This window comes from Delphinapterus leucas, chromosome 19 (genome assembly GCF_059928025.1).
Source record: "Delphinapterus leucas isolate spDelLeu-1000000601 "Yukka" chromosome 19, BTC_Dleu_Yukka2, whole genome shotgun sequence".
Taxonomy (NCBI): domain Eukaryota; kingdom Metazoa; phylum Chordata; class Mammalia; order Artiodactyla; family Monodontidae; genus Delphinapterus; species Delphinapterus leucas.
This window is the reverse complement of record NC_143147.1, coordinates 48,999,357-49,015,131: the sequence shown is the minus strand read 5'-3', so window position 1 is coordinate 49,015,131 and position 15,775 is coordinate 48,999,357. Positions and strand designations below refer to the sequence as shown.

General features: G+C 49.6%; 1 protein-coding gene across 3 annotated transcripts in view; it reads right to left on the bottom strand.

Moving 5' to 3' along the window:
• Positions 1-2,888: 2,888 nt before the first annotated feature.
• LASP1 (LIM and SH3 protein 1) overlaps positions 2,889-15,775 on the bottom strand; it is a 44,191-nt gene continuing 31,304 nt past the window's right edge. For 2 of the 3 annotated variants that reach the window (XM_022557703.3, XM_089901184.1), the window contains exons 5-7: positions 12,980-13,124; positions 12,519-12,622; positions 6,861-9,936 (exon numbers count right to left, since the gene is read on the bottom strand). In XM_022557703.3, coding sequence (XP_022413411.1) covers positions 9,763-9,936; positions 12,519-12,622; positions 12,980-13,124 — 423 coding nt within the window. In that variant the 3' untranslated portion in view covers positions 6,861-9,762. Of the gene's footprint in view, positions 3,578-4,154; positions 4,270-6,860; positions 9,937-12,518; positions 12,623-12,979; positions 13,125-15,775 lie in introns of those variants that run through there. The other variant, XR_016388999.1, reaches the window with a different exon arrangement.

The window sequence follows — 15,775 nt, the reverse complement described above, 5'->3', positions numbered from 1 at the left end:
ATTTACTAGCAACAACTGTTAAATTGAACAATAAATCTATAAGCAGAACAGTATTCTATACTATTCTGTTATTTAATTCAGAGACCAAACTCCCAAGCAATTAATATTCTGATTGCTGCTAATATACTACAATTGTCATAGTTTAACACCAGTTTCAAAAAACAAAATATGTAATTAAGTATTGTGGATTACCTGCAATTTCCCATGACTACAAGATCTTACAGTGTATTGCTATGAACAGAGTTCTTAAATATTTCTAAAAAATGTCTGCCTTAGCAGATTTTTTTTTTTAGTTTATAATGGAAGTTGTGTCAGTGATTTTTTTCTGTTTCCCCCTTTTTTTGTGTGTGTGTGTTTCCCCCTTTATATATGACTTTGCTTTTATTTTTACTTAAAATAGATGGAAGTAAAACTAACTTAGAAGAAGCCATTCTAGGCTTAGTAAGCATTTGGTCTGTGATAAAGCCAAAGCACATAATTTACAAAGACAATTTTTCCACTTCAACTATGTTTAAGTCCTTTATTAAGGGACATTCGCATTATTTTTTAATAATTTGAAGTTAAAATGATACTGTTAAGGGATTTTGAAGTTTGAACAATGCTAATTTTAAGCCTTTTAAAATAAAAGAAATTTTCCGAAATTTAATAAATCACGTCATGCCAAGTTTCAAACTCAAAGTTTGGATTTGATTCCATATAAAGTACCCAAACAATGAGTTTTAGGTGGCTCCAACTTAGTAACATTTATCTTCCCATTATTTGTTTCCCAAAATATATTCTTTTTCTCCTAACATAAAATACATCCTTGGGGATTCCCTGGTGGCACAGTGGTTGAGAGTCCACCTGCCGATGCAGGGGACACGGGTTCGTGCCCCGGTCCGGGAGAATCCCACATGTGGAGCGGCTGGGCCGCTGAGCCTGTGCGTCCGGAGCCTGTGCTCCGCAATGGGAGAGGCCACAACAGTGAGAGGCCCGCATAACGCAAAAAAAAAAAAAAAAAAAAATCCTTTTTCCACCCAAACCCCTTATTTTTTTTAACCAAGAAAGCAGGTATTAATATAATGATTCTTAGCATTATGCCACATTAATTTTTTTCTAAGTAATCTGCAATTATTTAGAGATGTTTTTACTACATTGATGTGGGCCAAGTACAATCCTCATTTTTATAGGACATGATTGCCCTATGACACAGATTTATAAAATTTACACAAAAATTTATAATATTGATACAAAAGTAATTTTTTCAGTGTTTTATTATATTTTAGGATGGCAATACACAAATAGTTTAAATGTGAAATTTAGAAAATTTTATCGAAATGAACCCAGTAAAACTCTGTTATAAACTGGCATATTGGGACTTCCCTGGTGATCCAGTGGCTAAGACCCCATGCTCCCAACGCTGGGGGTCTGGGTTCCCTGGTCGGGGAGCTAGATCCCACGTACCACAACTAAAGATCCTACATGCCGCAACCAAAAGATCCCACATGCAGCAACTAAAAGATTCCGCACGCCGCAACTAAAAAAAAAAAGAGAGATCCTGCATGCCGCAACTAAGACCCAATGCAGCCAAATAAATAAATATTAAAAAAATAAAAAATAAACTGGCATATTATAGCATGGATATAGGCACAAAGTCATAAAGTTTCTTCCAAAATGTAACTTTATTTTTTAAAACCATAATATTTCACAAGTAATTGAAAATAAGGGTATCTGTCTTTATATTGTGCCCAATACCAGTGGTACATATCACTGGTGGATAACTGAAATTGGCTGATTGTTTTCACTGAATTGATTAGTTGTTTCAACTTTGTATGGATACAGACTGAAGAGCCTTGACCTCATAAAGGACTTCAGAGGGAGCTCGGTTAGAGACTATACCACAAAGATCTACACCACCATAATTTTGTAATTTGTAATTTGGATCCCTCCAAAATACTGACACTTGCCCTAATTACCTAGGTAAGGACATAGAGCTGCTCTCTTGACTTGAAGTACAAAATTTTAGTCTGAAACACAAGTTATACCAAAGAGTTAAGAGGAATGTTTTAGTGGGAAATGTTACGTCACGGACTCCACAGAAAACAGAAGATCATCCCTGAACGTATTAATGTTCAGAGCCATGCTTCTTGCATTAGTGTATCTGTCAGATTACCCCTTTTTGTTATATACCACCATGTAGTGTTGTACTTGTTAATATTCCCTAAGCAGCTTAGACAAATGATCACTGATATATGTTTGGGGTAAATAAATATTTTCATTTTCTCCTCACAATGTGGCAGTTGGTACCCAAAAAGACTTTGAAGTTGAGTTTTCATTATACAGTGTCATTTGGGGAGAGCAGAAAAGCGGACTACTGGTAAACTGTTAAAGAGTTTGTTCCTGGGAATTCTGTTCTCAAAGATGTAGTTTTCATCCTAGAATTATAGAATTTTGAAATGGAAAGAGACATTAACAATTTTCTAGTCCAACCATTACATTTGTCAGAATAAACTGAAGCCCTGAATGTTAAATCACTTATTGAAGGCCACATAATTTGTTGCCTAGACAAGCTCCTAGAACAGTATTTTTTCTTGGCCAGTATTTTAAAATGAAAGTTTTCCATCTTAAGTTTGACATATACTGCCTCAATTTTCTTTCTTTTTAAAACATGGAAATTGAACACAATGTTATAAATAATAACTATTAATCTTTCTCCTTGTTTATTTTTAAGCTAGAAATAAAAATCAATGTAGAACAATCAAGACAGACTTTTCAAAGGAATAGATACCACAGATTTGGGGCCCAAGTCTACTCTGGACCCTCAAATATATGGTTTCTTCAACCCTACTTGGAGAGAGAAATATGTTGAAAGTTTTTTGTTTTGTTTTGCTTTTAAGAAAAGGAACATATGACCATATAAAAAACATTTATTTGAGGGTAAGAGAGAGATTTTTCCCAAATAACAAGTAAGGTAAGTGTAGCCATCTTATTTCAATAATTTATAGTTCAGCTATTCAGAAAGAATGAGGACTATATAACTGTTTCTTTCTTTAAATGAGAAGCTGGAGCACAAGGGGTATGGAGTGGGGAAGATATGATAAATCTTAAAAACTCAAATGACAACTTCCTTCTAGAGAGTGAGACACGGGAAATCACACAACCCCAGATTGTGCAATCTCTAAAGACAGTGATAAAGTGACTACTTCATAGATGAAGATAGACAACATGCTCTTGGACCTACAAGGGAACCCCCTTGTGTGAGAAAGGAAAGAACATACTTTAGCATAATATGCAGTTGCATTTAGACCTAAGGAAAGGCTATCAAATAAATTTTTGAGCAGCTCTCCATAGTAATTTTAATGAGTCTACATTTCAGCTCTCTGCGTTCTCAACACCTCTGTCTACAGCTCAAACGCACGCAGCAGCTGCCAGCCATGCCCATGAATTCCTGATGTCCCAGCCGAGTGCCTCTGCCTCTGAGCTCAAAAAGCCCCTTGCTTGACAGGGGTTAACCATATCCGGAAGGCTCTGGAAGAGGTCTGCTGGGCAGCAGGACTGCTGTTGATGAGAGGCTTCTTGTTGGACTTGAGTCCAGGAGCTGTGGGAAACCCAGAAACAGCAAGGCTCAGATGGGAATAGCAGCAAAGGTATCAGCTTCCGATACTGGTCACGGACTAAGACAAGAATTAGGAGTTCTCGCCACTCCGCCAAACCCCACAGTTGGGAAAGAACTGACATCTCCCGCAAAACCCCACTCCCAAGTAAATTTGATTTGCTATATCATCCTCAAGTTAGAATGAGTCACTAGTTAATTAATTAATGCAATTATGCAAGCATAATTGTAAGCCACCCTGCTGACATATAAAGATGTTTTTTATCTTTAATTACCAGGAGAAAATGGACACATTGGAGTTCGAGCACCTAACTTGAAGAAAAAACTAGGAAATATAGTCTCTCCCACCATGCACACCACTCCCAACACATTCTACTTAAAAATCCTTCGCATTGTGGGCTTTACTTTTCATTTTTAAAATTGTTACTTTAAATTAGGTCTCAAAGAAAGAAGCTGGCATTTCTTATTCTTTTCAGAGTGGTCTGGGAAATGCTACATCAGTGCACCTGAGAAAAAAAATAGGAAAACAAGATCTCTTGTAATTTTGTTTTTGAATCAATACCCGAAATAATGACCAGAAGCAAAAATCCACCGGTGCGTCAGCAAGCAGGATGCTCGGCCAGTCAGCTTCATCCTTCCCCCCTGAGCTGTAGGCTCCACGCCGCCGCTGCGGGCCCCTAGAGCAGATAGATAATGTAGGACAGAATGACCAGACCTATGATGGCAAAGAACATCAGGATGAAAATATCCAGCATTGTGGAGTCCTTGGCCGAGGAGGCCTCTGGGTCCCGGGGAAATGTGAGCTGTGAGCACGGAGGTTGCAGTCAGTGGAGAGAAATGGCTCCCTCTTCCCTCCACTGCTCAGCCCTCCTTTCCCCTCCCCCTCCCAGGGCCTGAGACTAAGGGATGCTGCATCTCCATCAGCAGCTTACTCTCCCCCCTCACCCGACAGCCAACCAATCACAAAGCCCGGGAGCGGGTAACCAAGGAACTGCTCGATTTCGACCAGGCAGAAGTGAAGAGGCTCAATTTCTCCCCAGGAACCCAATCCTACCCCTTTGTATCTAAATGGAGTCTGAATGTTATGGAAGTAGGAAGAGATCTGATCTGTATCCAGGTGCCCAAGGAATGAATACTCCTGAGTGCCTTTCTTCTCCTTTTTCCCTCCCATCATCCTTGGCAAATAAGCTCAGAAAATAATGGTTGGGAGCTGGGTGGGCCACTGGCACATTGTAAAGTCACGTTATGGAGGGACATGGATGAAGTTCTCATGTGAGTCTCAGATGACATGTCTGGGGATGGAGCTAACACTTATGGGATTTCTATACTGTGTCAGATACTGCACACGTGGTGTAATTTCAACCTCCCTACAAGTCTTTTATAGATGAGGCTCAGAGATGGTCAGGAACTTGCCTAATGTTTCACTGGAAAGGGTAGAGACCAAGATTCAAAACTAGGCTTGTCCACTCCGGAGTCCACGTTCTTCTCTCGCTCCAGACTGGACCACCCTGTTAGTCTGAAATGCCCCCTCAGCCCCACCTGCGCTTCTCAGTTTGCGATGCGTGTCGCTCGGATCCCTCCGACTACAGTGTGAGCCCCAGAGGTCTCTCCTCCATTGATTCCTTATCTCTTCGTGGTCATTTCCCACATCCTTGTCCCTCTTATATCCTCTTCAGAACTCATTGCAGTGTTATACCCAGAGAGGGCACTAAAGAACTCTCGGTTAGGCCCATCCCTCTGCAGTAGGTGTCTAGAAATGCAACTCAAGTGACTTTGTTTTAATTGAAGTACAGTTGATCTTAGGCCATTTCTAGAAGGGGGTCCAGAAACTCCCCGCATGGGGTCCAGCGGGCAGGGACCAGAGCTGTTAGGGAGTGGAGACTTGGCGCTGGTTCCCTCCCAAGCAGACCGTCCCTGAAATCACTCTGGAGGTGACTGAAGCCTCCTGGGAAGAAGAGGCTCCACAGACAACAGGGTGCAGGCCAACGGAGGCAAGAGTTGCCAACTCATTCCCCGCTGTTGGGGCAATATTAGGCAGCCTGCACCTTCGGAAGGGGAGCAGGTGTCAGTACTGACTTTAATTATCTTACCCAGTACTGCCTCACCACTCACTACACCGCTGCAGCCTGGCAGCCGCCTCATCCCCTCATTACAAAGGCTTACTCTGGGGAAAGGCCTTTCCTCTCCAGCCTGCTGCTATCCGGAAGCAAGGGAAAGCCTTAATTCTGAGCCCGAGTGGGCAATGCTCCTCTCCACAAAGCCTGACTGGTGGGCCTGCGCTGGGGTTGAAGGATCTGGATTCCTTCTCTACCACTGTCCCTTTCCCAACCCTGCAGAAGAGGGGAAGCTGGCTGCCGTGCCTGGTCAGAGGTCAGACCCAGGTCACCTGGAGCAAAGAATGGAGCATGGAAGATACTGCCGGGAGAGGGGCAAAGGGCATGTGGCAAGGTCATAGCGGGAGGCTGGGAGCATCACACTGGGGTCCTAACACCTCCAGCCCTGCCACCAGCTGTGTGACTCCCACCAAACATTTCTGCATTTCTGGGTTTCAGTGAACCCCATCTGTAAGATGGACATCACAGTAGTTACTTCTCTCACAGAGCTGGTAATAATGTCAAAGGGAAAAAATGCATGTTTAAGATCCATTCATCAGACATCGTGAGTGCTGCTTCGGGTTGCCAGAGCACCTTGTGGATGGCTTCACGCATGTCATCCCACTGCAGACTGTCCCAGGCCATCTGTCATTTCATTCCTCAAACACGTGCTGAGTTCCTCCTTTGTGTCAGGCAGAGGCAAAACTGCCCCCACCCCCAAGCTGAGCTCATTCAATAATTCAGCAAACATTTGCTGAGTAGCTATGTGCCCAGCCCTGGGCAGGCAGCGGGGTTGGAAAGATGAATTAGCCCCATTACCTGCCCTGACAGCGCACTGGCTAGTGGGGAGACAGGTGCAGAACAAAGGAAGTAAGACAGTTAAGACGAGAATATCGGAGCTCAAAGAAACTTCTGGGAGTGTCACCAAGCTGGGCAGAGGGATGTAGCCAGGAGCTAGCCGGTGAGGAGTTCTCCACAAGGAGGAAGTAGGTGCCCAGGCCCCCGTCAGAGCAGACACACCACTGCTCCCTTCCTCCCAGGGTGACAGCTTCCAGGCTGGTCATTCTCCCCCTGAAGGGCAGCAGAGCTCCCAGGAGGGTGATGGGCCAATGCCCCCCAAGCAGACGGGACACACACACACAGCAGCACCTCAGAGCCAGAGAGATAACCAAGGCTGCAGGTAAAAATTATACTTTTATTTGAGTCACCAGGAGAAAGAGTCACTTGTGGTCCAAGTCAAATGTTCAAAATCATAACAGCCCAGAAAGATTTGATCCCAAGCACAAGCCCACGAGGGAGGGGACCAAAACAGACCAAGGAAAGACAACCACCCCATATAAAAAGATGAACGGACGGCTACACACACACACACACACACACACACACACACACACATACGGATGAAATGTTTGGACAGAGGCGAATTTCACATGGTCATTTCTGTTTCTTTTTAAATACAGGTCTGTGGGGTGGTATTTTTTTTTCCAGCTATTAAAAAAAAAAGGCCCAGAAGTGCATATGTGAGGGGGAAAAGGCGGAAATTAAGCAATAATTTTCCCTGGAGGGACATGAGGAAGAAAACAGGAAGCAATATTGAGAGAATTCACTTTTCTCACCATTGGGCTTCTTGCATTTATTATTGGTCCACTAAAGTTATATTCACATTCTAGCTTTGCTTTCCTGGGATTAGATCAGCTAAAAAACCTGTGAAACGTAAAAAAAGACCAGGACTTGGCCCAGCCCTCAGGTTCTGTGCTCTTCTAGGGCTGGATGGTTCTGGAAAGGAATAAGGACTCCCAGCAGCCCCTGGGTCCCTCAGCACCAGTGTGACAGTCCCTCCTCTCTCTGGGGGTGTGTAAGAAAAGGTCCCCTATTTTTAGGATGGGAGGAGCAGAGGGCTGGCAGCAAGATTCCAGCGGCTGGCTTGCCTTATTTTGGAAGGAAATTTAAGCCGAGTGAAAAGAGGCTACTTCTTGCTCCCCCAGGTCCTCCTCCCACCCTCTCACCACCCTGCCAACCGCAGGTTCTCCAACGGGATGTGTCTCTGACCTTTGGTCCCAGAATCCACATTGTGCTTTGAGATCAAGAGGAAACAAAATGGACCAGCGCCTGCCTCAAGGCTCCCAAAATTGTTCCCTCTCTGCCTCCCTCATCCCCCAAATTGCCCAACATAAGACACTCCACCTGCCTTCACCTTGGTTCTGGCCAAGGGGGAAAGGGATTGGTCAGGCAGGGGCTCAAGCCTCTGATTTGGGGTAAATATTCCCAAGTCAACTCACAAGCAGTGAGGACTTGATGCTAAATATGCCTGCAGGGCACAAGGATGCAAGGATGTCAACCTGTGGGGCCTGAGTCAGCGGACTCGGGGTGAAGATGGGAGGGGTGACCCAGAAGGGTGACAAGAAAGCCCAGAGATGAATAAAGCCAGGCAAGGGTCGTCACAGCCACCAACGAGCAAGAGAAGGGACTTGGAGATAGCACCATCTTTCCCTTCCTCATCCTGGGTCTGTGCTTCCAGTTTTGTAGCCCTGGGACCCTCTCCTCTGCTTCAAGGAGGCTTTAAGTAAATGGAGAGCTAGCCTGGGCAGGGTGGCGGGGGAGACAGTGCGGGTGACACAGGGTCCCCTGGCCCCCTATTCTGCGGCCCAGGACACAGAGATGGGGGAGAGAATATGCCTGGAGCCACAAAGCCTTCCCCCCACCCCTCCCCCACCAAGTACACACACACACACACACACACACACACACACACACACACACCCCCCTTACTTCCGCCTGGCACATTGGGAAGGGGGTGGCTGGGCTTCCTCCATTCGGGGATAGAAGGAGGGATTTTTCACTCCAAAGAAAACATAAGTAATTTCTCTCCCCCAGCGTCCTCCCCTCTCACTGTGGGTTTTGAGGAAAATATCGGGGAGGACAGCTCTGCACACACAGCCCGCACCCCGCCCGCTTCTCTCACGCTCACACTCACCCTCGCCTGTCACGGACACCTGCAGACACTCGCTCCTTCCCCCGCAACAAAGTCCTGGAGATACAGAGGGTCCTGTGGTTTCGCACAGTCCACCTGGGGTCGGGCGGGCGGGAAGTGGGGAGGGGGGAGGCCATGGAAGGCCTGGAGACACCTTGCCAGGAGGCGCGGCGAGGAGCGGCCTAACTAGATCTCGCGAGAGGCTGGGCTGCATGGGCGAGAGGCCCGAGGCTTCCCTGACGCACCCTTCACAAGGAGGCAAGCCAGGGACCCTGGAGACCGGGGTGGGAGTGAGGGAAAAGGGCTGCGGAGAGAACACCCCGTTCCCCTCCTTCCTGCAGCTGTCCCTAAAGTAAAGGCAAGAACCGGACCCAAGCCGAGCTTCCTGGGGAGCTGCTCACCCACACCAGGCTCGGGTGGGCAGCTGAGCAAAATCACAGTGTGAAAAGGAACCGTGTCCGGAGGGAAGAATGAATCCCAAAGCAGGAACTTCACCCTCCTCTGTTGCCCTTGAGCTGGGGAGAGAAGGGTGAGGGAGCCCCTTGGAGGGCTGGCAGCCCCATCTTTGAGAAGCAGAGGCAAAGCCCATCTCACTGGTCCCTGCACGACGGCAGCACCCCTGTCCCCATCCCAGGGGCAAGGGCGGTGGGTCCCACTCCCGGGAGTGTGTGAAGCAACTCCCAGCCGCCCTGGGAGTCCTGGGGGTCTGGGGCTCACCCCAGCCTGGAATGTTTGGGTGTGTGAGGAGGTGGGCAGGAGGGGCTGAGGGGGAAGAAAAGAGAGAAGGCAGAGGCCTGGGAGCTGACGGGTTGCCCCCCCCAGACCAGCCCCACGGGCCTCGGCTTCCCTCAGAGAGGTCCACACCTGTTCCATCCAGAGAGAAAATCAAGAAGTTGGTCAAGGGGAAAACCTGCCAGAGGAAGGAGCCGCGAAAGTGGCAGAACAAGGCTTCGGTTGGCAAAAGAAGCTGGAAGAGGGGGAGAATAAACAAGCTGTTGCAGATTTTAAAAAACAGAGACACCAAAGGGTGGACAGGTCACGCCCAGGACGGATGCGATGCTGTGGAATGCACTGAAGACGGATGGGGCGGGCGGCGCCCGGCGGGCTCAGATGGCCTCCACGTAGTTGGCCGGCAGCATCCCCGTGTCGCCGGTGCGCTCCACGGTCCCGTACATCCAGCCGTCGTCGATCTGCTGCACGTTGACGATGGTGTCCCCGTCCTGGAAGGAGACCTCGTCCTCGTCGGCGGCACTGTAGTCATACACGGCGCGGTACCGCTTCTGCAGAGGTCGGGGCGCGGTTAGTCAGGGGTGCCTAACTCTCTGGGACCCCAGAGCAGAGTGGACCAGGAGCTGGGAGACACGGAAGGGCTGGGCTCTGCCATGAATTTTCTCACCTCTGTGTCTCATTTTCTGAGAGCAACCACCTTTTTAATAATGCATCTGGCGTCTACCAAGGGCCAGGCACAAACAGGGGCGGAGGTTACAATAGTTCTGCCCTGTCTCTCGGAACAGGAACGCAGTAATGTCCGGTGGACACCATGCCGGGTAGAGGTTAAAAATATGACATGTGTTCTATTATCTGCATTTTTTTTTTTTCTTTTGGCCGCCCCGCGTGGCATGCGGCGTCTTAGTTCCCCGACTAGAGATCAAACCCGTGCCCCCTGCAGTGGAAGCTCAGAATCTTAACCACTGGACTGCCGGGGAAGTCCCTATCTGTGTTACTATAAGCACCAGTCTTTCTTCTTTTTTTGAAGCTGTTGATGAATCTGGTTCCCAAATTCAGGACAAAGACCAATTCCTGTGAGAAAAACCTCCAGGTGACACAAGACATATCTGTCAGGGCCCACCTTCCAACCTCAGCCAAAGTCTTGTGCTTAAGCCCCAGCTCTAGGAAATGTCCAGTAAAAACACATGAACTCTAGCTGTGATCTTGGAAGTAGGCAAGATTCTAACGTCCTCTGACCCTCACTGCCCTTGACATCGACTTGTCTCTGGGGGTCAGCTCAGGCTTTACGGCGCCCCAGGCCAGGCTCTGGGATCAGTGTGGGTCCGGGGCTGGACGAGCCCATTAGAAACCTCCGGGATCTGCCCCCACTGCCCCGCCCCACCACCAGGACCCCTGCTCAGACCTTCTGTTTGCAGCCTCTGGTCTGCCTCCTCCAACTGTTCATCCATTGTGATCTCGGGGGAACTTTCCAAAATGCAAACCTGAGGATGTTCCTCCCTGGCTTTAAATCCTTCAGATGCCCCCTATCCTCTTCAGCATGAAATTTCAAACTCCGCCCCCCCCACCCCACAGCAGAAACCAGCTTCATCAGCCCCGAAGGCTATGGAATAAGAGGTCACAACCCTCAAGAAATGACTGAAGTGACCTCGGTCTCTTATCACCAACTCTGCCTTTAATCTCTTGGGCCAAGTCACCACATCTAAGCCCACATCCTGCAATAGCCACCTAACTCATCTCCCTGCTTCCGCCCTCAATCTTCTGTTGCTGCTTCTCAACGCAGCTGCTAGAGCCACATTTTAAAAACACAAGTCAAACCCCTTACTCTGCACAGCTCACCAGTCACAAAGGCCTTCCTATGGCCTACAAGTCCCTGCATGGTCAGACCTCATTCCCTGCCCTCTTCCCCTCTCTGGTCACCTTGGCCTTCCTGCTGATCCTTGAACTTTCCTAGAACATTCCTGCCTCAGGACCTTTGCAATTGCTGTTCTCTCCCCTCCTCATTCGGCTGTCTTTTTCTTCTCTCTGACCTTTTGTTACATACCTACTTATCTCTTGGCTTTCGTGTTTGTCTCCCGACTGGAATGTAAGCTTCAAGAGGGCAGGAAGGTGGACTTTTATTCAGAGCCAAATCCCTTCAGTCCAGAACAGGCTTAGTGAGTATTGGAAGGACTGGCTGGTCTATCTGGAACCTTATCCTTCACACGACCTCTCCGGCCCACCTGACACCCCAGATAGCACTGACAATCACTCCCTCGTTTGTGTGGCCAGAGCCTGAGGCCCGAGCAGGCCACTTATCTCAAGCTACTTTATTTCTCGGAGTATTGTCCCTCCTGCTTCTACATGAGCTACTTTGAATTCCAAGGCACCCAGCATAGAGGAGCTGAGCTTGGCTGCACCATCAGTGGGATAAGTAGCAGGACTTACAGACCAAACTTCTAGTCTGAGGGCTGGTAAGCCTGATCCCACCCCACCTCCCACTTTGCTCATTAATTTATTCACTAAATTGATGACTTCCCGCTTTGAGCCTGGCTCAGAGTAGGTGAACCAAAGAGACACTGCCCTGCCCACATGGAGCGTCAAGTCCAGTGGGGGTCACAGTCAGAAGATGACAAACCCAGAGAACTGTTTCAAGGTGGAAAAAGTGCTCTGAAGGAAACCAGTGGGGTGGAAGGACAGACACGTCAGGGGAGACCCACTCGCCACAGGGTGGTTTGGGAGGGTGCCTCAGAGGCAGGTGCAAGCTGAGATCTGAAGGACCTGGCAGGTCGTCGTCATGGAGACTGGGGAGCAGGGCGCAGTCTGGAGGGCCCCAAGCAGAAAGGTGCTTTGTGTGCTCCCAGGTAGCTGGAGTAAGGAAACGTGGGCCGGGAGCTGGGTGGACGAGACTCGCCCAATGTACAGCTATGGCTGGAACACAGGGTCCCAATCTGCCCCCTACACCACACTTGCTTTCTTCTCGAGAGGCTGAGACCCCTATTATCTGCAGATGGCAAGGGAGCTGGGGTCAAAGGTCAGGGGAGGCCAGGCCTCCTGGGGGGGTTTTCTAAGGAAAGTGCAAGAATTACGTCCAGGACGTCTCCCCGAGGCCCACTCACCTCCCACACCTCCTCTCCCCGCAGCCAGGGCTACTCACCCCGCCCCCGCCTGGGGCACTGCGCTGTATGGAGACCGGGGCTGCAGGCTCCTTGTAGCCACCGTAGGACTGGGCTGCCTGCTGCTGCTGGGGCTGCTGGTAAACTGGAAGCCGGCAGGAGACGGGCTCAGAAACTGTCTTGCCAAAGCCAGCCTGCTCCCTTCTTCCACGAAGCCCATGCCATGTATTTCCACCGCCCATCACCTCACTCAACCGCCACGTTGCTCAAAGGCTTCTGTCTCTGTGTGCACATTTGCCGGTGCCGCGAATTCTGCAGCAGGGGCTGCATCTCCCCCCATGGCGCTGGGAGCCCAGAACGGGCCCTGACCCTGGTGCTTGTGCCCTCGGTAGGGATGAGACCTGGGTGTGTGTGTGTGTACATGAGGCTTCCCTCTCACCTCCTCCCAACCCTGTAGCCGGCCTGGCCTCAGGTCCTCTGCCCGCACAGGCCTCACGCTCACCTGGGGCGCTGGTTGGGATGTGGTGAGGCTGCTGCTCCTGGGGCCGCCGATAGCCAGTGTCCTGGGGATCTCGGCGCTCTGGCTCCAGGCCCTCACCCCCGCTGGGGCCCATGCGGCTCTTCTCAAACTCTTCGTGGTATTTTATCTGCGGGGGCAGAAAGTGCTGGGTGAAGGACCCACAGCAAACCAACCAAAGCTCCTCTTCCGCTGCCACTCAAGATCCTGGGACGGGAGAGACTCCTGGAGGTCTCCAGGCAAAGAGAGCTGGGTTCTTGTTGGGGATGTACCAGCTATGTGCCCCTGAACAAGCACTTAACCTTGCTACACCTCCATTTCCACTTTACAGGGGTTGCTGAAGGATGCAATGAGATAATGGATGTAAAAGGCCACGTAAACTAAAGCACGAGACAAATGTAAGTGGTCATTTTCCTGTGCCTGTGGCAGGGGCTAGGGCTACCCTGCTTTCACACTGGTCCACAGCAGCAAAAGCAGCAACTCCTGTTTATTGAGCACCTACTAGGTGCCAGGCACTGTGCTAGGTGTTCTGCATCACATGCTTGTTTTACCTTGACAGCACCTACAAGGGGGTACAGTATAGTCGCCATTTAACAGACAAGAAGGAAACTAAGGCACCGACAAGCAGCATGAGTTACCCATGCTCACGGAGACTCCAGAGACTGTGCTCTTAACCAGCAGGTGACTCTGCCTCTTGTGGGCATGACCTCGCAGAGTTCTGCTGAGGACCCTAGCCTGCAGGGCAAAGAAATGCCAGGCCCTCCCTTGAGGGTGGGTTGGTATCTAGAAGGTGAGTTCCTTCTCAGGGTCCAAAAATGGGCAAAAAGAGGCCTAGAGAAGCCACACACCCCAGGGTCCTCAGCAAGGGCTGGCTGAACTGAACATACCGGGACCCAGAGCTGCGTTAAGATCTGGTCTTCAGACTGTCTGCTCCCAACCCACCTGAGTTGCTTGTTAGAATGCAGGTTCCAAGGCCTTCCATAGAATCTACAAAATCAGGGCTGGGGTTTTGGAATATGCCCTTTTTCTTTCTTTCTTTCTCTCTCTCTCCTTCTTTCTTTCTTTTTTTTTGTGGGGGGGACTATGCACTTTTAAAAGATTCCCCCAGGTGAGTCTGAAGCAGGCTCAAGTTTGAGAACCAGTGATCTAGAGCAGAGGTTGGCAAACTCTGGTCCACGGGCCTGCAGCCTGTTTGCTCACAGCCTGCGAGCTAAGAACGGTTTCTACATTTTGTAATGTTTAGAGGATGGGGATGGGGGAGTGGGGGGAGAATTAAGAGGAATAAGATTGGTAACATGTGAAATTTCTATGACATTCAAATTTCAGTGTCCAGAAATAAAGTTTTACTGGAACACAGTCTCACCATTCATTTCCCATTACCTATGGTTGCTTTCAATGCAGAGCTGAGTAGCTTCGACAGAGGCCCTTCAGCCCATAAAGCCTAAAATATTTACTATCTGGCCCTTTACAGGAAAAATTTGCTGATCCCCGCTTGCCCAAATATGTTGAATGCATATTCCTGTTGGTAAAATCTGTTTTAGCACAGTCCTCCCAAATTGCATCTATTTTCTCAATTACACACAAGCATCACTTCACAAATATGGAATGTCTCCTGTAAAACTTACACCAAAAATATGAATAAAACAAAGGATGAGATGAAAAAGAACAACCTCCAGGAGATCTAGGGGTTTCTCCCTGTACTCTCAGTGGCATGTAGCCCACACCACACCTTGAGGACCCCTAGTGGGGTCTATTCACTTTTCAGAGAGGACACTGGTGGGGAGGAAGCAACCGAGGAGAGGTGGAAAGCCCGTGGTTTGTGTGTTCCGGGATCGCTGGGCTGGGCCGGGGCTCGGGGAGGAAGTGGGACAGAGAGTGACAGAATAGCTCCCCCTCACCCCCCAGAGGAAACCTGGAAAGCAGGACACAGAAAACTGGTCCTGTCCTGAGCAGACCCAGGCCTGAATTCTCTCCAGGCCTCGGACCAGAAGCTGGTTCTCACTTCCTGTTCACCAGGATCCTGCCCCATGCCTCTCCCAGTGAAAAAGGGGGTGGGGTGAGGGGACAGGGAACAGATGGGGGCAAAGCCTGCCCTGTTTCCTGGAGCAGAAGCAACGAGCGATCCTGTGCCCTGGAAGCCCCTGCCAAGGCCTGATCCAGCTGTCCCAGCCCGGGACCTCCCATGGGCCACCCCCTCCCACTTTCTTTGCTGCCTTCTCGCATCCGCTTTGCAAGGAGGGCAAGAGTTAACACTCGGCCAGGCAGGCCTTACACAGGAGTAGCTGGGCTAAAGGTCTGCAGGGGTGGTGGGCTGGGACCACCCACATCGTTCCACCCACATCGTTCAGCTGCTCTTCCAGCTGTTAACTGACGGTGACCCACTGCAGCCCAGGCTGGGAGAACAGGTGGGGCAGCAGCAAAGCCCAGGATGGGCCCTGTCTGGCGGCAGGGAGGACCAGCCCCCTCCTCCCCCTGTCCCTTCCCTTCATGCCCAAGTAGGGACCCACATCCAAATGATGAAATAAACTGAGCCCATTCCTGAAGGGGAGGCAGCTGGTCCTGGTCAGACTGAAAACTCATCGAATCCCTGAACTCCCAAAAGGAAGAGCACCCAGGGGTGAAGTTCAAAGACACAGGGCCAGTGCCCTGCTCTCAGATTCCTAAGACAAGGGCAAAAGGTGAGTGTCCCTTAGCCCCACTCCCTTGGTGACCCCGTCCTCTGGTGAGCAGTCGGGGGTGGGGACAAGGAGAGGCCTCTAGGCTCCCAAGGCAACTGGCCTT